General features: G+C 54.0%; 1 protein-coding gene across 2 annotated transcripts in view; it reads right to left on the bottom strand.

Moving 5' to 3' along the window:
• AXIN1 (axin 1) overlaps positions 1-18,984 on the bottom strand; it is a 68,380-nt gene extending 49,396 nt beyond the window's left edge. For both annotated transcript variants that reach the window (XM_030924303.1, XM_030924304.1), the window contains exons 1-2: positions 18,630-18,984; positions 12,702-13,660 (exon numbers count right to left, since the gene is read on the bottom strand). In XM_030924303.1, coding sequence (XP_030780163.1) covers positions 12,702-13,579 — 878 coding nt within the window. In that variant the 5' untranslated portion in view covers positions 13,580-13,660; positions 18,630-18,984. The remainder of the gene's footprint in view (positions 1-12,701; positions 13,661-18,629) is intronic.
• Positions 18,985-22,862: the final 3,878 nt, after the last annotated feature.

Here is a 22,862-nt window from a genome sequence, read left to right as displayed (position 1 = left end):
GTGCTAGTGCCTGTAGTCCCAGCTACTCTGGAGGCTGATGCAGGAGGATTGCTCGAGCCTTTTTTTCCAGACCCACCTCAGAGAAAAAAGAAAAGAAATAGTATTTTTTACATCCAAAATTAAAGGACAAGTTTCTTCAGCACAACGAAAGAAAAAAGCCCCAAGCAAAACACAGTATTATGAAATAACACTGTCGATAAAGAGAACATTCAAAAAATGTCTGAAGGGAAGAAAAAAAGCCCCATCCACACCGTATGAAGAAAATGGCGTCAGATCTTTCCAGTGCAGCTCAGAAAAACAGAAGGTGATAGTGCAATTCCTCCAAATCTCTGGGGAGGTGCCTGCTACCCAACCCGAACTGTAAACCCAACTCATCTCTCCCTCAAGTTCTTTTGGCATGAGCACATAATACCAGTACCACAGCACCCAGTACCACAGCACCCAGTACCACAGCACACAGTACCACAGCACCCAGGTACCACAGCATGCCCGTAACACAGCACCCAACACATACCATGCCAATAACACAGCACCCAGTACCACAGCACACCAATAACACAGCACCCAGGTACCACAGCATACCCATAACACAGCACCCAACACATACCATGCCAATAACACAGCACCCAGTACCACAGCACACCAATAACACAGCACCCAGGTACCACAGCACACAGTACCACAGCATGCCCGTAACATAGCACCCAACACATACCATGCCAATAACACAGCACCCAGTACCACAGCACACCAATAACACAGCACCCAGGTACCACAGCATACCCATAACACAGCACCCAACACATACCATGCCAATAACACAGCACCCAGGTACCACAGCACACAGTACCACAGCACCCAGGTACCACGGCATGTCCGTAACACAGCACCCAACACATACCATGCCAATAACACAGCACCCAGTACCACAGCACACCAATAACACAGCACCCAGGTACCACAGCATGCCCGTAACACAGCACCCAACACATACCATGCCAATAACACAGCACCCAGTACCACAGCACACCAATAACACAGCACCCAGGTACCACAGCATGCCCGTAACACAGCACCCAACACATACCATGCCAATAACACAGCACCCAGTACCACAGCACACCAATAACACAGCACCCAGGTACCACAGCATACCCGTAACACAGCACCCAACACATACCATGCCAATAACACAGCACCCAGTACCACAGCACACCAATAACACAGCACCCAGGTACCACAGCATGCCCGTAACACAGCACCCAACACATACCATGCCAATAACACAGCACCCAGTACCACAGCACACCAATAACACAGCACCCAGGTACCACAGCATACCCATAACACAGCACCCAACACATACCATGCCAATAACACAGCACCCAGTACCACAGCACACCAATAACACAGCACCCAGGTACCACAGCATACCCATAACACAGCACCCAACACATACCATGCCAATAACACAGCACCCAGTACCACAGCACACCAATAACACAGCACCCAGGTACCACAGCATACCCATAACACAGCACCCAACACATACCATGCCAATAACACAGCACCCAGTACCACAGCACACCAATAACACAGCACCCAGTACCACAGCACACAGTACCACAGCATGCCCGTAACATAGCACCCAACACATACCATGCCAATAACACAGCACCCAGTACCACAGCACACCAATAACACAGCACCCAGGTACCACAGCATGCCCGTAACACAGCACCCAACACATACCATGCCAATAACACAGCACCCAGTACCACAGCACACCAATAACAGAGCATGCAGTACCATGGCACCAATAACACTGCACACAGTACCACAGCACCCAGCACCATAGCATGCCAATAACACAGCACCCAGTACCACATTACACCAATAACACAACACCCCGTACCACGGCATGCCAATAATAGCACCCAGTACTACAGTACCCAGTACCATGGCATGCTAATTACACAGCACCCAGTACCACAGCACACCAATAACACAGCACCCAGTACCACAGCATGCCAATAACACAGCACCCAGTACCACGGCATGCCAAAGACACAGCATCCAGTACCATGGCACACTACACAGCACCCAATACCACTGCACGCTAATAACACAGCACCCACTACCATGGCACACCAACAATGCGGCACCCAGTACTACAGCATGCTAATTACACAGTACTCAGTACCACAGCACACCAATAACATAGCACCCAGTACCACAGCATGCCAATAACACAGCACCCAGTACCACAGCACGCCAGTAACACAGCACCCAGTACCACAGCATGCCAATAACACAGCACCCAGTACCACGACATGCCAAAAACACAGCATCCAGTACCATGGCACACTAATAACACAGCACCCAGTACCACAGCATGCCAATAACACAGCACCCAGTACCACGTCATGCCAAAAACACAGCATCCAGTACCATGGCACACTATTAACACAGCACCCAGTACCACGGCATGCCAATAATGCAGCACCCAGTACCATGGCATACTAATTACACAGCACCCAGTACTACAGCACACCAATAACACAGCACCCAGTACCATAGCTTGCCAACACAGCACCCAGTGACAGCATGCCAGTAACACAGCACCCAGTAACAGCATGCCAGTAACACAGCACCCAGTAACAGCATGCCAGTAACACAGCACCCAGTACCACAGCATGCCAAAAACAAACCACCCAGCACCATGGCATGCTAATTACACAGCACCCAGTACATGGCACACTAATTACACAGCACCCAGTACCACAGCATGCTAATTACACACCACCCCGTACCACGGCAAACTAATAACACAGCACCTAGTACCATGGCATGCCAATAACGCAGCACTCAGTATCATGTCACGCTTATACAGCACCCAGTACCACAGCACACCAATAACACAGCACCCAGTACCACAGCACCCAATACCACAGCATGCCAATAATACAGCACCCAGTACCACAGCATGCCAATAACACAGCACCCAGTACCATGGCACCCAATAACACAATACCCAGTACCACAGCACCCAATAACAGCACCCAGTACCACTGCGCCCAGTTACAAAACATGCCAGTACCACACACACCAGTGCCACGGCACCCAGTCACCACAGGATGCCTAAAGAGTAACTGTTTCAACTTGAGTGGGAATATGGAAGGCTTCAGGACACGTCTTCCAGAGAAAAAACACTTTATTTAACAGGTTTTACAGTGAGAATATTCACAACCACTCTATTGAGCTGAAGAATATGGGAAGATTTCAGTTGGAAAGTAAAATATTTAATCAAATGAAAAAAACAGCAATTATTGACTCAAAAACACACAAAATTGTACAGGAAACAAAATGGCTGGGCGCAGTGGCTCACACCTGTAATCCCAGCACTTTGGGAGGCCGAGGCAGGCGGATCACTTGAGGTCAGGAGTTCAAGACCAGCCTGGCCAACATGGTAAAACCCGGTCTCTGCTAAAAATACAAAAATTAGCGGGGCATGGTGACGCACGCCTGTAATCCCAGCTACTTGGGAGGCTGAGGCAGAAGAATTGCTTGAACCCAGAAGGCAGAGGTTGCAGTGAGCCAAGATCGTGCCATTGCACTCCAGCCTAGGGGACAAAAGCAAAACTCTTGGCTCAGAAGTGAAAGCACCAAGCCCTGGGGCATGAACACCTCAGGACTAGAGTGAGACAGGAGAGCAGCAGAGTTCTCAAAGAGCCAGTGGACACATAGCAGTAAGCACATTACTCAGAAAAGGCACTAAGGACCGAACCGTGTCCCCCACCACGTGGCTGTGCTTGAAATACGGAAGTGTTATTGTTAGATGAGATCGTAAAGGTGGGGCCCTGACCCAAGAGAGGTGGTGTCCCTAAAAGAACAGCTGGGCACAGTGCCTCACACCTGTAATCCCAGTACTTTGGGAGGCCAATGAGGGCAGATCACGAGGTCAGTCCAAGACCAGCCTGGCCAACATGGTGAAATCTCAGCTCTACTAAAAATACAAAAATTAGCCAGGCATGGTGGTGCATGTCTGTAATCCTAGCTACTCAGGAGGCTGAGGCAGGAGAATCATTTGAACCTAGGAGGCGGAGGTTGCAGTGAGCCGAGGTTGCACCACTGCACTCCAGTCTGGGCAACACAGCAAGACTCCACCTCAAGAAAAAAAATAATAATATAATAAATAAATACAAAAACTTAACCAGGTGTGGGCTGGCGTGGTGGCTCACACCTGTAATCCCAGCACTTTGTGAGGCTGAGGCGGGTGGATCACGAGGTCAGGAGAACGAGACCATCCAGGCCAACACGGTGAAACCCCGTCTCTACTAAAAACACAAAAAATTAGCCAGGCGTGGTGGCGGGCGCCTGTAGTCCCAGCAACTCGGGAGGCTGAGGCAGGAGAATGGCATGAACCCGGGAGGCAGAGCTTGCAGTGAGCCGAGATCACACCACTGCACTCCAGCCTGGGTGACAGAGCAAGACTCCATCTCAAAAAAAAAAACCCAACCAGGTGTGGTGGCGGGAGCCTGTAATCCCAGCTACTGGGGAGGCTGAGGGAGGAGGATCTCTTGAGCCTGGCAGGGAGAGGTTGCAGTGGGCTGAGATCACACCACTGCACTACAGCCTGGGTGACAGAGCAAGACTCTGTTTCAAAAAAAAAGGCACATTTACATGTATCCTTTTTAAAGAAAAAATGTGCAGCCGGGCGCGGTGGCTCACGCCTGTAATCCCAGCACTTTGGGAGGCCGAGGTGGGCGGATCACAAGGTCAGGAGATGGAGACCATCCTGGCCAACATAGGGAAACCCCATCTCTACTAAAAATACAAAAAATTAGCCGGGTGTGGTGGTGGACGCCTGTAGTCCCAGCTACTTCGGAGGCTGAGGCAGAAGAATGGCGTGAATCCAGGAGGCAGAGCTTGTAGTGAGCCAAGATCGCGTCTCAAAAAAAAAAATGTGCTTTTGAATAGCTACATATTGTAAAGCTTTTGTTCTTTTAATAATACACTTTCTAATTATAAACACACTGTTATAGGAATTGGGAAAATACAGAAAAATAAAAAGAAAAAAATTAAAAGCCCACATATCCAACTGTACAGAAAAAAATACCTGTGTAACCAACCAGCCTGCCACTGGGTATTCAAGTCATCCTATTTGCTGGAATATTACAAGCAGCACTCCTTAGGATTACTTTAAATGTTTATTTAGGAGCAGACACCAATCCCACAGACTACAGGTGAGCTGGTAAAGATCCAGAGTGGGTCAAAACCAAAACAAAGTGGGGAAGGGGAAGGGACAGCATGAGGAGATAGACCTAATGTAAATGATGAGTTAATGGGTGCAGCACACCAACATGGCACACGTAGACATAGGTAACAAACCTGCACGTTGTGCACACGTACCCCAGAACTTAAAATATAATTAAAAAAAAAAAAAGCACTGCAGCAACCTCAAAGGAGGCAGGAGGGTGAGTGCCACGAGCAGGGCCCAGGACCAAGCAGCTCACTGCAGCTCACAGTAAGGACAGCGCCTGCCCGGACACCCAGACGCCCAGTCACTCGGCCACCTGGCCACCCAGCCACCACCTGAGCCAAGAGCTGAGCCCATTTGCCAGGAGATGCCTCAACGGATCACGAAGGAAGCCCCTGGGCCAAGGCTGCAATCCACACAAGCCAGCGTCCAACTCCGGACAGGGCCCAGGGTCCTTGCTGGAGGAGAAGGGGCATGGAGTCTAGGCCCTATGTGAACTCAGCCTGGCATGCGGCCTCTGGGGTCTCCCCGGGTGCCATAGCAGCATGGCAGATCTGTGTCTGCTGTAATAGAGCCCCATGACCAGCCTCCATCTCTGAAGGAGTGGAGAGACCAAACACTTTCAGGAGCTAATGGGTTCTGAGAGGACCTTATGACACGGGGAAACTGAGGCAAAGCTGCTTCCCTCCACACGCACAAGTAGGCAGCAGAGGGGCCCAAGAAAGAGCCAAGAGGTGGCCTTCCCTCCCTGACAGCCACCAGGGCCCAGCCTGGCCCCTACCTCTGAGAACTGCAGGGTATGCTGCTACAAACGACGTCTGCGTTTGACAAGGACGAGCAGAACCGGAGCACGTGCATCAATTCAAATCTGTGACACTGGTGCAAAATGTGAGAATGGGCTGGGGTGCCCAGCAGCCAGTCACGGCTACGGCTCAGTTCCAACAAGGACCACACGGGCCCACAGGGTCACTTGCCCCAAGCCCTCCCAGAAACAGCTGCTGCAGGTCCACACCGGCACCAGGGCCAGGAACGCAGTCTCATCAGCACGTCTGCCATCGGCTGCCTGCAAAATGCTTCCCTTTCACAACCCACCACACAGCTCAGGACGGAGGTCCACCCAGGCAAAGGGGCCTCTCTGTTCCAGAATCCTTTGGCCTGACAGGCAACTACAGATACTTTCGTGGACTCTGCTGAAATCTGTCAGTGACTATGGAGCTTTACATGACTGAAGAAGAGAAAAAAAATGTTTGGAGTCCTCGCCTACTGACAGGTGCATAAAAATACAGGATGGACTGGGCACAGTGGCTCACGCCTGTAATTCCAGCACTTTGGGAGGCCGAGGTGGGTGGACCACTTGAGATCAGGAGTTGGAGATCAGCCTGGCCAACATGGCGAAACCTCGTCTCTACCAAAAATAAAAAAAGTAGCCAGGCGTGGTGGCACGCACCTGTAATCCCAGCTACTAGGGAGGCTGAGACTGGAGAATCACTTGAACCTGGGAGGCAGAGGTTGCAGTAAGCTGAGATCACGCCATTGCACTCCAGCCTGGGCGACAAGAGCAAAACTCCATCTTGGGGAAAAAAAAAAAAAAAAGGGCTACAAGCTGGTGCTGTGGTGACAGAGTCCAGCAGAGCCCAGCAGAGTCTGTGATTACAGGCGTGAGCCACCGTGCCCGGCCAGGAATCATTTTCAAAGTTTTCCTTGGACATCCACAAACAAAAAAATTTATCTTTGGGCCGGGCATGGTGGTTCACACCTGCAACCCCTGTACTTTGGGAGGCCGAGGCAGGCAGATCACTTGAGGTCAGGAGTTCAAAACCAGCCAGTCAAGAGATCGAGACCATCCTGGCTAACACGGTGAAACCCCGTCTCTACTAAAAAATTAGCCGGGCATGGTGGCGTGGGCCTGTTGTCCCAGCTACTGAGGAGGCTAAGGCAGGAGAATCTCTTGAACCCAGGAGATGGAGGTTGCAGTGAGCTGAGATTGTGCCACTGCACTGCAGCCTGGGTGACAGAGCGAGACTCTATCTAAAAAAAAAAAAAAAATTCTCTTTAGATCTGCTCAAACAGGGGAAGCAAATACCCTAAAGGAGACTAGAAAGCCCCACACCCAGGCAAGCGGAGCCCACACAAGGGGCAGTATGGCTCACAAGCACCTCTGCCCCCTCTGCACCGCAGCAGAGGTCCCCTTAACAAGACAAGCCTGGGGCAGCCCCACCCCGGACTACCCCCTATGCACAGGAAGCAGAGCTCACCCCTGCAAAGCAGCCCCTCTGAGGCCAGGCGTCTTCAGCAGCACCACCGCCTGAGTTCCAGCTGACACGGAAACCCAAAACCACTCCTCCACACACAACTCTGTACACGTTTTGGGCCCTTTCTTTTTCTTTTCTTTTTTTTAGCCATTTCTTCTCTTAAACTTTTACGACATTACCAGAAACATAGTCAATAAACTAATGAGCAGGTCAGACAGTTCCTTAGGCATCATGTGGGAACCTGAACAGCAGGGGCTGGCTGCCCACCTTGAAAAGACCCAATGGTCCTCCGAGCAGCTCCATGAACCAGGAGCCCAAGACAAGCTACTATGTTGCTCCTGCTGTGGACACATCTGTCGTCCATTCTCTGGCCACGGCCACATTGACCAGCCCTATCCACAAGTGCCTCACTGGGCTGGCCCAGGAAGACACACGAAAATATCTAGGAAGACCCTGTCCCCAGCCAGCGAGGAAGGTCAGGGCAGTCCACAGAAGAGGCCAGCGGCAAGGGGACTGTGAGCCTGACCAAGCGGACCTGGCAGGGGCGTGCAAGGCCAGCCCTGAAGGTCACCTGGTGGGCCACGCCACCCTGAAGGGGAGCAGAGCCTGAGCCCCCCAGCCAGGGAGTGCAGTTCCTGGGCTTCCCGCCCGACCACTTAGTCAACAGCAGAACCTGCCTGCTGATCCCCACGGCTGAAATGACATGTGAACCAGTCAGCTCTGTTCAAAGTTCCACTGACAATGGGAACAAAGACCTGAGGGTGCAGAAGGTGCTCCCACAGAAGCAGAACAGGGGAGCCAGGGAGGAACCCCAGGAAACCCTGGCCCAGCAGCTCAAAATGACAGCGGTTAAGTGGGACAAACGCAGAGGAGGGCTGGGAATGGAGCTGTCTCCTAGTTTGAGACAAAGACCTAAGCAAAACACTCCACTTTCCTCAAATCAAGTACGTAAAACCACTACGCGGCTCACGCACTGACCAACAAGGACCCACACCCAGGCCTCCCAAAGGGGAAATGGATGCCTGTGGCCGTGCTGGACCACAGCAGCCCCACCGCAGGGGATGAGGGACCGTGGCAGAGACACAGGCAAAGCAGCCCCCAGGACAAAGCGGTCAGCATCCGAGGCCTGGCCCTCCTGACACATTCCTCCACGCAGATTCCATCCCAGGACGACTAACCGGCTCTCCACGGGAAATGCATCCCCTAACACGTGAGGCCCAAGCTCCTGGCCCTGTTGTGGTAGCTGCCTGTTCAGTACCCACTCTCCTCCTCCCTTTGCGTTACCTGCTGCCTTCCTTTGGAGGACCACCCCCAGCTCCCCACTGGGGAGCAGGCGTCTGTCTGGGTGGAGCACCCCACTTTCGTTCAGGAATGGCCCTGCTGTGCAGCCCCCAGCGCATACACCATGACTGTGCTGAGACAGGACACAGTGGCACACGTGCCCTCCTCAGAGCAATGGCAGGCCCGTCCTTCAGAGCTGCGGGAAGCATCTGCAAACAAGGGAGCCCGGAGCCCAAGGTCACTGCAGCAGCCACCTCCAACACAAAAGCCCACGAAGCCGCCCACCAGGCAGGCAAAGTCAGACTGGCACACAGCGAAGGTGCCAGGCACTGCCTGAGGCACACCCGAGGCTCTGCCTCAACAGTGCCCTTCAGGGTTGGGCCCAGGTGGGTGGCTTTCCACGACTTCCAACCTAGTGCACCCTCACTCACCCCTGGCAGGACAGAATGGTCCAAACGTGAGGAACACAGCCCGGACTTCATGCCCTGTCCGTGCCGACAGGCAACCCCTCCAACATCAGAGATCTTCAAACCACAGGCTGCACCACCGGCCGCCTCCCACAGAGAGGATTCAACTGCAGACAGGACTCCCAAGCCCCAGGGTCCTCTGTCACCAGCAGCCCTACAGCAGGCGAGTTAGGACCCAAACTATGTAGACACAGCTACACAAAATTAGACAGGAGAAGCCAATGTCTTCCACTAACTTTATAGCAAAGGTTGCTTATTACAAATACAGCAAACCAAGGACAGACGGCAAAGCTACTGCTCGCAGCCAAGAACTGAAGAGTGGCTGGGAGGGAGGCACTGTGGTTCTAACAGCGGAAATCAGAACGGAGCTGATTTTATTCCTGCAGCCCAGCCCTCAACTTCAGTCCCATCTTAAAAATAACCAGCCAGGGCCGGGCGCAGTAGCTCACACCTGGAATCCCAGTGCTTTGGGAGGCTGAAGCGGGCGGATCTCCTGAGGACAGGAGATCGAGACCAGACTGGCCAACGTGGTGAAAGCCCGTCTCTACTAAAAATACAAAAAATTAGCTGAGCATGGTAGCTCACACCTGTAATCCCAGCTACTCGGAGGCTGACGCAGGATAATCACTTGAACCCGGGAGGCAGAGGTTTCAGTAAGCTGAGACTGCACTACTGCACTCCAGCCCGGGCAAAAAAGTGAGACTCCATCTCAAACAAACAAACAAACAAAAATAACCAGCCAGGTGCAGTGGCTCACGCCTGTAATCCCCACACTTTGGGAAGCTGAGATCACTGCAGTCCAAGAGCTCGAGACCAGACTGGCCAACATGGCGAAACCCTGTCTCTACTAAAAATACAAAAATTAGCCAGGCGTGGCAACACACACCTGTAATCCCAGCTACTCGGGAGGCAAGAGAATTACTTAAACCCAGGAGGCAGAGGTTGCAGTGAGCCGAGATCGTGCTACTGCACTCCAGCCTTTGAGACAAAGTGAGACTCCATTTCAAAAAAAAAGAAAGAAAGAAACTCTCAGTTATACCAGCCTTATTCAACAGGGTAACTTTACGGCATATGGTGTCCTAAAACGTTTGCTAAATAAATAGCACTTGGCTAAAGACAATGAACAAAAAAGAAAAAAAGGCTGGGCGTATTGGCTCATGCCTGTAATCCCAGCACTTTGGGAGGCCGAGGTGGGTGGATCACGAGGTCAGGAGATCGAGACCATCCTGGCTAACACGGTGAAACCCTGTCTCTACTAAAAATACAAAAAATTGGCTGGGCGTGGTGCCGGGCGCCTGTAGTCCCAGCTACTCAGGAGGCTGGGGGAGGAGAAGGGCATGAACCCAGGACGCGGAGCTTGCAGTGAGCCGAGATGATGCCACTGTACTTAGTCTAAGCCTGGGCGATAGAGTGAGACTCCGTCTCAAAAAAAAAAAGAAAAAAAAAAAAGAAAAAAAAATACATTAGGTGGCCAGTCCATTTTTTTTTTTTTTTGAGACGGAGTTTCACTCTTGTCCTCTTGTCACAATCAAGACTCACCACAACCGGCCAGGCGCGGTGGCTCACGCCTGTAATCCCAGCACTTTGGGAGGCCGAGGCAGGTGGCTCACCCGAGGTCAGGAGTTTGAGATCAGCCTGGCCAACATGGCAAAACCCCATCTCTACTAAAAATACAAAAATTAGCCAGGTGTGGTGGCAAGCGCCTATAACCCCAGCTACTTGGGAGGCTTGAGGCGAGAGAATCGCTTGAACCCGGAAGGTGGCGGTTGCAGTGAGCCAAGATCGCGCCACTGCACTCCAGCCTGGGTGACAGAGCGAGACTCCATCTCAAAATAAAAAAAAAAGACTCACCACAACCTCCGCCTCCCAGGCTCAAGTGATTGTCCTGCCTCAGTCTCCCGAGTAGCTGGGATTACAGGCATGCACCACTGCACCCATCTAATTGTTTTATTTTTAGTAGAGATGGGGTTTCACCACCTTGGCCAGGATGGTCTCGAACTCCCGACCTCAGGTGATCTGCCCACCTTGGCCTCCTAAAGTGCTGGGATTACAGAAGTGAGTCACCACGCCCAGTCGAGAGTCCATCTTAAATCGTATCACTTAGACTAAAGGGGTTTAACCTTAGAAATGTTTAATCCTGTTTTATGAGCCAGCAGCAGATTTCTGTGTCACAGTAAGCTTGAAGAACTGAGGCGAGTTTTAAATAACTCCTCGGGAGAGTCCCAGCACGTGGGGCTGTGCTTTCGGAGTCTTGATTAAATCAGCAGGGGTCGAATGAATTCCAGGCTTTCAAAGTTACACAGGCCGGAGCCTCCGGTCGCCAGCTCTAGGGAAAGAGTGGGAAATATACGTGCTTTGTTCAGAAGCACAACAGATGCCAGCCCAAAAGTCAAATAAACCTCCAGGAGCCACGCAGGGACCACAGGAAGAAAGAAGAAACAGGTCTCAAGGCTGAGCACCACTCTGCTCCCTCCCAGGCAGCACACACACCCCAGGCCCTGCAAGGATCGCCTCAGGGCCCAGGCCGCTGTGCACTACACAACAGCACCAACAGATTTTGTCGGCAGGAAAAAAGGCCCAATCCTGGAATGCCCACCACAGCCACAGGAAGTTTTCAAAGTACTATGACCATTCCCCACACGTAAAACATCCCCCCTACTATTTCTCAGCCTCTAGGAAGAAGCTTAGAAGATCATTAAAAAAGCAACAATCTGGCCGGGCGCGGTGGCTCACGCCTGTAATCCCAGCACTTTGGGAGGCCGAGGCGGGTGGATCACCTGAGGTTGGGAGTTCGAGACCAGTCTGGCCAACATGGAGAAACCCCGTCTCTACTAAAAATGCAAAATTAGCCAGGCATGGTGGCTCATGCCTGTAATCCCAGCTACTCAGAAGGCTGAGGCAGGAGAATCGTTCAAACCCAGGAGGCGAAGGTTGCAGTGAGCCGAGATTGTGCCACTGCACTCCAGCCTGGGCAACAAGAGTGAAACTCTGTCTCAAAAAAAAAAAAAAAAAAAAGCAAGAATCCAATTATCCAAGTACCGATGCCCTGAAACGTCCACTCCTCCCTTTATTAAGCACAAAGGACCATGTCTACTGGATAGATCCAGATCCTATTTAAGAGGGTACAGACTTTACTGATGAAGGGTAAAGTTTACACGTCATCATGACTTCGAAGAATTCCAAGGTTCCTAATGACTCATAATGTCATCTATTTTAGTCTGGTCTGTTCTCAGTAAAAGTATTCTCAACATTACAAATATACAAAAGTATCTAATGACAAATGCAAAAGTATCACGAATAGGAACAGAACCAAAATCCAACCCCAACGGCAGCAGGACATCCACTGTGGGTTAACGCCCGCCTCATCAGCACCTTTCCCTGGCTTGTTCTCCAGCTCTCGGAGGTGAGTACAGAAAGCGGGACGCTTGGCGTCGGACTCACCTGAACTCTCTGCCTTCGCTGTACCGTCTACTGGAGGAGGCCCTCGGAGCAGCTGTCTCCAGGAGCAGCTTCTGAGGGAGTCTTCCGGGAGGAGCAGCGTCTCTGCCATCGTCCTCGTCCATGTCCTGGTCACATTTCCATTCCTCATCTTCATTTAAAGTCGGCAGGTATCCAGATATGCCCTTCCCTGTCCCTGACCCAGAGCTCTGGTCACTACAGACTTTCGGGCTCTCCGAGCCTGTCCTTGTATATTCCAAATAAATATCAGACTTAAGGAAAGAGGGATAGGTGTTTTCCTCCATAGTGGCCTGGATTTCTGTCTGGGCCTGGTCAAACATGGCAGGATCGATCAGCTGCTTCATGATGCAGCCCTTTATGAAGCTCTTGGTGGCTGGCTTGGTCTGCCGGGACACGATGCCATTGTTATCAAGGATGTACTTTCGATAGATGGCTCTTGCCAGCTTCAGCCTCTTTTCCTCGTTCGAATCACAGGGCTCCAGCTTCCTGAAGCCAGTGCAGGCAAACCAGAAGTCCAGCAAATCGGCACAGCCCTCCTGCTTCAGGAAAGTCCTGAACAGGCTTATCCCATCTTGGTCATCCAGCAGGGAGTGCAGTGACTCAGCCCACTTCAAGTATGGTGGGGTGGGGGAGGCACTGCCCTCAGGCTCATACCCCAGATCCAGATCCGAGCGCCTCGGAGTGGCCGTCGAAGTCTCAGCTTTAATGCCAACACCTTTCCCAGAGCAGAAACTGTAGCTGGCAGGTCTCGGGTCTGTGGACACCAGTTCTCCCTCCTCACCAGGCACTGGGGGTCGGGGAGCATCTTCGGTGAAACTTGCTCCGAGGTCCAAGGGGAAACCCTGCTCTTGGATATTCATTTTGGGACTCTGCGTCAATGAACAATGAGCGCTGCACCCTAATACATCAGTACTTACAGCTCCAAAGTGAATCAATCTGTCCTGTTGAAACCATTAAGAGGACAAGGATTAGGAAAGGTGGGTCCATGAAACACGACCAGAGGTTTTCTCAAGACAAGACTCACGATGATGCCCTCCCGCTCAAACTCAAAGCAAGAAACTCAGTTTAAATGTTCAGTCGAGCTATATTTTGGCTACAAGCATAGTTCCACTTTAAAGCAATTTCTGGAAACTTTTACAACTACAGGAATGCCTCTCATGCTAAGAAGGGATGCCCAGGACACGGCAATGCCACTCCCCACAAGTCTCACTGCATGAACATCACAGAGGCTGGCAGCTTGAGCACCTCCCACCTCAGCTGCAGAGCTGAGTGACAGGGAAGGCAGGAAGGCCGGAGGCAGGAAAGCTGCCTCTAGTCCTGGCTATGTGTATAAACCTGAGTGAGGGCTGGACCCTCACAAGTAAGATGGAGACAATCGCTCCACCAGCTCCAACAACACTCAGAGAGAAAGGAAGGCACGCTACAGTCCCGAAGGTGGTGGGCGTCTTCTGAACCCCACATCCTCCTGGCTCAAGGCCACTGTTTTCCGCCTTTGAGTCACGTCACACGTGGTACACCTTGCAACACGTGAGAACACACGGCAGGGTGTTCCTCCAACTCTCAACACGCGCCTCAAGGAGAGATAATCATGGGTCACCTTCAGCCCCATCGACCAGGGGATCAAGGACAGCACCCACGCCCAGAGGCGCTCGGACACCGCCACTGGAGACAATCTTAAAATGCTCTGTCAGAATGCTGCACTTGACTCTTAAAAGCCTCTCTGATGAGGATTCAAACAGCAAATAGTAAATGGGTAGCTTAAGGAACAGAGAAGGTACAGAATAAAAGGAAATGCAAATACAATTTTTAGCTAAGGAAGCTATAGTTCATGTGACTTCACTCCTTAAGCTGAAAACCGAACCGCCCACCCTCTTAGACATCAGGGAACTATAGAATTTGCTGCTACTACTGCTGCTGCTGCTACAAGCCTGCAAGGAGTATGCAAAAGAGACTAGATAAGGGCTCCAACAGAACCCCTGCCATGATCTGTGGTCCTTCCTACCACGTACTATAGGAGCCCAGGAGCTCTGGCTATGCCTCTCAACCCGGCCACGCAGGTGACTGCAACACAGCCTGCCATGATGTAAGTGGTCCTGGCTAAAAGGGGCTGGAGAGAGGGCTTTAGAGAAGCATGTTGGGTTCAAAAGCCTGGAGTGCTGAACAAGCCACGGGGAACAAATAAAACCCTAAAACCCAGGACCAACTCAAGGGGGATCTCCCAGCCACCACTCCACACTGCTGTCCCTGGTCTACGTGGAATCCGTCCCCCACATCAACTTCCTCACATTGCACACATTTTACCAGCCAACAGCCACTCCCGGCTGGAAGCAAGAAGGATCCACAGCGCCAGGCATGGTGTCACGCACCTGTAGTCTCAACTACTCAGGAGGCTGAGGCTGGAGGATCCCTTGAGCCCAGGAGTTCAAGACTAACCTGAGCAACATAGTGAGACGCAATCTCTACAAAAAAACTTTCTTAATTAGCCAGGTATGGTGGCATATGCCTGTAGTCCCAGCTACTTGGAAGGCTGGGGCAAGAGGATCCCTTGACCCAGGACTTTAAGGCTGCAGTGAGCTATAATTGCACACCACTGCACTCCAGCCTGGGCAACAGAGCAAGATCCTGTCTCTAAAACAATAAAAGAAAATTAGTAAATAAATAAGAAGCACCCATAGATGGAGGATGGGTTGCAACTATGTGCCCCCAGTGACATTTCAGCAGCTAAGGACTTTTTGTGAACGCTGCTGGGTAGTGTCATCTTGGCCTCAGCAGGAACACAGCTTCTAAAGGTCAAGACCCAGTGAGCTGTGATATCCTGCTGCTCACAGACCACTTCAGCGGCAGCTGCTCTGCGAGCCCCATCAGCACGGAGGGAGCACCCTGGGTGTGGATACCTCCACACTAGCTCACGGTCATCTGTCTGGGACGCCGTCACAGGAAAGAAGGCCTGTACCCTGACCACCTGAGCCTTACCATGATAGATGCGCTGCCATTCACTTGCTTGAATATTCATCAATGAATATTTAATTCATTGATTTTTAATTCAACGATATTTAATTCTTTGATTTAATTCATTGATGTAAAAAAGAAAGACATTTGTCACAGATGCCAAACACTGGCTCTCTACAGATGCTGAACTACTGTACTACAGAAAACAGCAGCAAATTCTTCCAAAACTAATGGGTTTTGTTGTTTTGTTTTTTTTGTTATTTTGAGACAGGGTCTCGCTCTGTCGCCCAGGCTGGAGTGCAGTGGGGCGAGCTCAGCTCACTGCAGCCTCAGCTTCCCAGGCTCAAGCAACTCTCTAGCCTCAGCCTCTCATGCGGTGGGGACTACAAGCAGGAGCCACCAACGCCCGGCTAATTCTTGTATTTTTTTGTAGAGATGGGGTTTCACCATGTTGGGCAGGCTGGTCTCAAACTCCTGAGCTCAAAGCAATCTGCCCACCTCGGCCTCCCAAAGTGCTGGGATTACAGGCCACCTTGCCCGGCCCCAAAACTAATGTTTTAATTCATATGTGAACCAAGTCCACCTTAATTATTTAAACTATTTTTCAGAGCCCAGGAGAAAATTTTTTTATAATCATGTGTATTTTGGGCTGTCAAATGACACAAGACTTTTTGGTGTCCCTGGAAGCACATGAACCCCTCCAGAAGTTACTGATGTTGTTAAAATATGTCCCAATTCCTGAAATCTCTGAGTTTCCACATGGAAGCACACCAAGCATTTAGTGTACACACACGTACACACCACACATAAAGCAGTTATGTTTACTCAGGTTAGCATCAAATGCCCGCAAGCACTGAATCTGGCCCACGGCCTGTAGCTACCATCAATAAAGTGAGTCCGTAAAACGGGCAGGATGCCTACAAGTCTGATACCGTATTTAAAATTCCCTTTCATCACTTCTTAGGCATATGCCCCAGGCACCATGGCAGCAAACTCAGTGCTACCTACGTGTGTAAGTATTTCTTTTACCCAAACTTAACAATTGAAATTTTGATTTACATGGAGGATGCAAGTAAAACAGCACGACTCTGACATCTTCCCAACTGTCCACTGATTTAACTCTTGAAAGCTCAGGGCTACTATTTCACATGTAATTTGTTCCCCCATCACTGAAATTCTCAGTGACCAATGTAATCCGAAAAAGTCTGCTTAGCTTTTCTGAAACTAGAAATTCAAGTCAACACCAGCTGAAAATCAAACAAAAACACTGTTTTTCATGCTTTCCCATCCTTGTCCCCGAATGGAGATCTTTTTTTTTTTTTTGAGACGGAGTCTTGCTCTGTCGCCCAGGCTAGAGTACAGTGGCTGGATCTCAGCTCACTGTAAGCTCCGCCTCCCGGGTTCACGCCATTCTCCTGCCTCAGCCTCCCGAGTAGCTCGGACTACAGGCGCCCACCACCACGCCCGGCTAGTTTTTTGTATTTTTTTAGTAGAGACGGGGTTTCACCGTGTTAGCCAGGATGGTCTCGATCTCCTGACCTCGGGTTCCACCCATCTCGGCCTCCCAAAGTGCTGGGATTACAGGCTTGAGCCACCACGCCCAGCCCCGAATGGAGATCTTAAAACTGAAACTGAGGCCAGGTGTGGTGGCTGACGCTTGTAATCCCAGCACTTTGGGAGGCCGAGGTGGGCGGATCACCTGAGGTCAGGAGTTTGAGACCAGCCTGACCCACATGGAGAAACCCCAACTCTACTAAAAATACAAAATTAGTCAGGTTTGGTGGCACATGCCTATAATCCCAGCTACTTGGGAAGGCTGAGGCAGGAGAATCGCTTGAACCTGGGAGGCGGAGGTTGCGGTGAGCGGAGATCGCACCATTGCACTGCACCCTTTATAAATTATCTTAGAAGGGGCCAGGCACGGTGGCTCAGGCCTGTAATCCCAACACTTCGGGAGGCCGAGGTGGGCGGATCACCTGAGGTCAGGAGTTCCAGGGCAGCCTGGTCAACACGGTGAAACCCCGTCTCTACTAAAAATAGAAAAATTAGCCGGGCGTGGTGGCGCATGCCTGTAATCCCAGCTACTCAGGAGGCTGAGGCAGGAAAACTGCTTGAACCCAGGAGGTGGAAGTTGCAGTGAGCCAAAATCGCGCCACTGCACTCCCAGCCTGGGCGACAGTACGAGACTCCGTCTCAAAAAAAAAAAAAATTATCTTAGAGGGGGCGGTGGTCACGCATGTAGTCCCAGCACCTTGGCAGGTTGAGGCAGGTGGATCGCTTGAGGCCAAGAGTTCAACAACACTTGCTGGGCAATACAGTGACACCTCATCTCTACCAAAAAAAAATATATATATATCTTATAGATGGACTGAGAAAAATCCCTAGAGAACTGACATGTTTTTCTCTACTTTCTTCAATGCCAAGCCGAAAGTTTCACCGCTCGGGCAGTGCAGCTCTGGTTTCACGGGGGGCTAAATTCCAAAGTGCGGGGCGGGGGTAGAATCTAGGAACCACACCCGAGAGAGACCAGTGTTTAGGCAGCGAGGCATCAACCTGGAGGGCACGGACGCCTGAGCACGCGGCTACTCAGGCCGAACCGCGACCTGGACCCGGTACGCGGCCTCGGCGAGGGCGGGCGGGAGTGCCCTCCTCCGGGGCAGCCGGACTCCTGCCGACTTTTGGGAGGCTGGGAGGGCTCCAGGCCCGGCTCTCCCGGGGTTCCCGCACGCTATGCGCGGCCCCTGCAGCTGCTCCGCGCCCCCAGACGCGCCCGAGGCCTCGGAACTCCAAGCGGCCCCCGCGCCGCCGGTCCCGCTGCCCAGGGGCACCCTGGCCCCAGTTAGCCGCGCACCCACCCCCTCGGCCCCACGCGCGTCAGCCACCCGCGTCCCCCGCCGCTTCCGGGTCCCGCCCGCCCGGCCTAGCGCGGCCTAGCCCGCCCCGGCGCCCGGCCCTACTCACCCGCGCGCGGAGGCGGCGGGGCCCCGGGCCCGGCTCCCGGAGCGGCGCGGCGCAGCCCGGCCCATGCGCTCAGCGGCAGCGCGGCGGGCGGGACTCGGCGGGGGCGCGGCCCGGGGCGGCCCCCATCTCGGCGGCTGCGGCTCGGCGGCCCGGAGGCGGACGCGGGGCAGGCCGCGGGGGCGCCGCAGGGGCCCAGCCGCCAGCTCCCACCCGCCCGCTCCGCGTGGACGCGGCTCCGAGTCGACTCCGGCCGGCTCTGGCGGCGGCAGCGGACACGATTGCCTCCCGAGCCGGAGCCCGAGCCCAGAGCGCCGAAGCCCAGGCCCGAGCGCCCCCGCCGGCGGCGCCCGGAAGTGCGGGGGCGGGGCCGGGGCGCGGGGACGAGGTGAGAGCGCGGGGCGGGGCCTCAGCGAGGGGCGGGGCCGACAGCGAGGGGACGAGGTAAAGAACGTGGGGCGGGGCTTCAGGCGCGGGGCGTGGCTGAAAGCGCGAGGATAAGGTGAGGAGCGTGGGGCGGGGCCGACAGCGATTGGACAGGTGAGGAGCGCGGGGCGGGGCCGGGGCACGGGAAGGGCCGGAAGCGAGAAGACGAGGTGAAGAGCGCAGGGCGGGGCCTTGGGCGCGGGGCTGCGGCCAGGGAGTAAGGCGGGGCCCGCCTCGAGCCGAAGAGGTAACGAGCGTGGGGCGGAGCCTCGTGCGTGGGGCGGGGCCGGAAGCGAGGACGAGGTGAGAAGCATGGGGCGGGGCCTCTGCGTGAGCGGGAGGGGGCGTGGTCAGCGCCTGCCGGGGGCGGGGCGCGGCGGGGGCGTGGTCGCGTGGTCTTCCCGAGGGGCGGCGCGGAAGCGGAGCCGGTGTGGCTGTGGCTTCCCGGAGTGCAGAGTGGGAGAGGCGGCGCTGCAGGTGCTTGGAATGGCCGCGACCGTGGAGAGCGCTGGGCGGACTGCCCGCCCCGACGGGCGCACGCGGTGCGCAGCCCTTTTCTGCCGCCAGTACATCGGTGGGCATCCAGGGGGCTGCAGGCCTCGGGGCTCCCTGCCCCGCGGGCCCTGGACCGGAGGCCCCCGCGGGGACCGCCACGGCCTGCCAGCCGCCGTGAGGGAAGCAGGCTCCCAGGATTTGGGTGGTCGGCAGGCAGGGATGGCCAGGTCCCTTGGAAGGTGGCGTGGGCTCCACCCTCCTGAGTCCCCAGGCAGCCGGGACTTACAGCGCCAGGGAACACATTAGGCCCCAATATGTGCTGGCTGCCACCCGGACAGGAGCCACAACCTCCAAGGAGCCCACCGGCTAGGACCCTCTGCCTTGATTTCTCCCAGGCACCATCTAGTATCAGAGACGGGTTCTCCTTCCCTCCGTTGCCCAGGCCAGCCTGAGAGGAAGGCCACTGGAGTGTCTGGAACCCTGCAGCCCCTCCCTTGGGCTGTCTCCACAGCGGCCCTGCCAAGGGGTGCAGTCCAGTCCTGCCACCCTGGCTGCCCAGATCTGTGCCACCTGCCCTGCAGGCCACAGAGCACAAGGCCACAGCCCCAGGAATCCCACAGCAGAGAGGCACAGGACCCCAGCAGCAGCCCCCACACCAGCTCTGGCCAGCCCAACCCTGTCAGAACCAACCCTCTGCTCTCCACCCAGGCCTCAGCCGACCATCAGGCCCTGCCTCCCCAAGGAGGAGGATGTGAGTACCAGGATCAGCCCTGTCCCTCCCAGAGCACTGTTGGGCCTGGCACCTCCCAGGACGCCCCAGGCAGCCCCCTGGGGTCAGCTATACCCCCATTTAACAGAGGAGACGGCTGCAGTTCAGGCCACACAGGACCAGCTCGCCTCCTGCTGGGTGAGGGCTCCCCACCTCATCCACCCCACACCTGAGCCAACGACCCTCATCTATCTGCCCTCTGCTTTAGGCCTCCCAGGGCTCTCTGGTGCCCACAGCCCTTCAGGGCCCTTCCTAACGGCGCCTCCCCCATGCCCTCCCCTAGATGCATCTGGCCACTTGCCCGCCTCTGTGCTTCTGTGTCCATCATGTCCATACCCCCCAGCTCCCTCCAGGCACCTCTCACACCAACCCCATGTCCTTCCCTGGGCTATGTCACCCTGGGTGCCCAACCTCATCCTTCAGAGCTCCCAGGCAAGCGCAGAAGTCCCAGCTCCAGGCTCCCTGAGCCGCCAGCCCACCCCCTACCAGATTCCCACAGGTGGGACTGCATGGGGAACCATGGGTGGAAGCCTCCCAGCCCACGCCCCTGCCAGCCCTCGCCCCTGCCAGCACTCATCATGGTGTCCGATGCCAGCATTGCTGTGTGGGAAAGGGGGCAGCATGGGATAAGGACCACTAGGCTGTCCCCAGCCTGCCAAGGGCCCAGGCCCACCTCCTAGATCACCATGCTCAGAGCAGGTGAGCAGGGGCTGGGGATATGAAGGAAGCTGTACTGCTACGCCAACACTTGGTCCCGCTGTGTCCTGGCAACAGGCACCCTGCCAGGTCCCACAATGCTGGACACTGGGTCCTCCCTGCAAGCCCCCCTAGCCCATTCAGCCTCAGAACCTTAGAGGAGACAGAGTGGGTGGCCTCCATGCTATAGCCCAGCTTCCAGGGATGAGGGAGTCCTGGATGGCCAGACAGCAGGACCTCAGACACTGGCCCTGCCCCCCACTCCCAGCAAGGTCCCCAGTGCTTGCCTTGGTTCTGCAGAGCTGCCGCTGCGGCCGGGCCAGGCTCTCGGGGCTGTGTCCATGTCCATCCTCCTCTTGGCCCTCGGTGGCAGGTGTCCCCAAGCCCTGGGACCAGAACAAGGCCCTTGGGCCTCCAGCTCCTCGGGGCCCCTGCCCTGCAGGGACAGGAAAGGGGTCAGAAAGCCTGGAGGAAATGCAGCAGCCCTTCTAAAGCAGGTTGTGGTGTTGGTATGGAGAGGAGATTCTCTGAATCTGGCACGGCTAGGGGGAGACCAGAGGCAGGCCAGGCAAGAGAGATGTAGAGGAAGGCCCTGAGGAGGGCAGGGAGGCACGTGGGGGCCTGTGGTGTGCAGGGTGAGGTTCACCCACCTCCCTTCCTCACAGAAGGGGCAAACGCCCTTTGCTTCGAGTGCGAGTTTGCCACGAAGGCTTTTATTTGATTGACCATGGATGACATTTGATCAGGTTTTGTTTCTAGGCACCACATGAAAAACTTAAGAGCAGACATGAAATTATTTTCTTCAATGTAGACATAGAAGGAATGCTTTTTTGTTTTTGGAGATGGAGTTTCACTCTATTGCCCAGGCTGGAGCCCAGTGGCGTGATTTTGACTCACTGCAGCCTCCACCTTCCATTCTCAAGTTATCTTCCCACCTCAGCCTCCCGAGTAACTGGGATTACAGGCGTGCGCCACCACACCCCACTAATAGTTTGTGTTTTTGCTAGAGACAGTGTTTCATCATGTTGCCCAGGCTGGTCTCTAACTCCTGAGCTCAAGGGATCCACCTGTGTCGGCCTCCCAAAGTGCTGGGATTACGGGCCCAAGCCACCACGCCCAGCCAGAAGGACTACTTTGAAAATAAAGTGACTGGCTGGGAGCAGTGGCTCACGCCTGTAATCCCAGCACTCTGGGAGACCGATGCATGTGGATCACGAGGTCAGGAGTTTGAGACCAGCCTGACCAACATGGTGAAACCCCGTCTCTACTAAAAACAGAAAAATTAGCCGGGCGTGGTGGCGGGCGCCGTTAGTCCCAGCTACTCAGGAGGCTGAGGCAGGATAATCACTTGAACCTGGGAGGCAGAAGTTGCAATGAGCCGAGATCGCCCCATTGCACTCCAGCCTGGGTGACAGAGTGAGACTCTCTCAAAAAAAATAAAAGTAAAAATAAAAGGCCAGGCACAGTGGCTCACACCTCTAGTCCTAGCACTTTGGGAGGCCAAAGCCAGAGGATCACTTAAGCTTAGGAGTTCAAGATCAGTATGGGCAACACAGTGAGACCTTGTCTCTACTAAAAAATATTTAAAAATCAGCTGGGCGTGGTGTTGTGCACCTATGGTCTCAGCTACTTGGGAGGCCAAGGCAGGCGGATCACTTCAACCCAGGAGTTGGAGGCTTTAGTGAGCTGTGATTGCACTATTGCACTCCAGCCTGGGCAACAGAGTAAGACCATGTCTCAAAGAAATAAAAATTAAGAAAATAATAGGCCGGGCGCGGTGGCTTACGCCTGTAATCCCAGCATTTTGGGAGGCCGAGGCGGATGGATCATGAGGTCAGGAGTTCAAGACC

Source organism: Rhinopithecus roxellana, chromosome 20 (genome assembly GCF_007565055.1).
Source record: "Rhinopithecus roxellana isolate Shanxi Qingling chromosome 20, ASM756505v1, whole genome shotgun sequence".
NCBI classification, from domain to species: domain Eukaryota; kingdom Metazoa; phylum Chordata; class Mammalia; order Primates; family Cercopithecidae; genus Rhinopithecus; species Rhinopithecus roxellana.
This window is presented reverse-complemented; position numbering and strand designations above follow the sequence as displayed.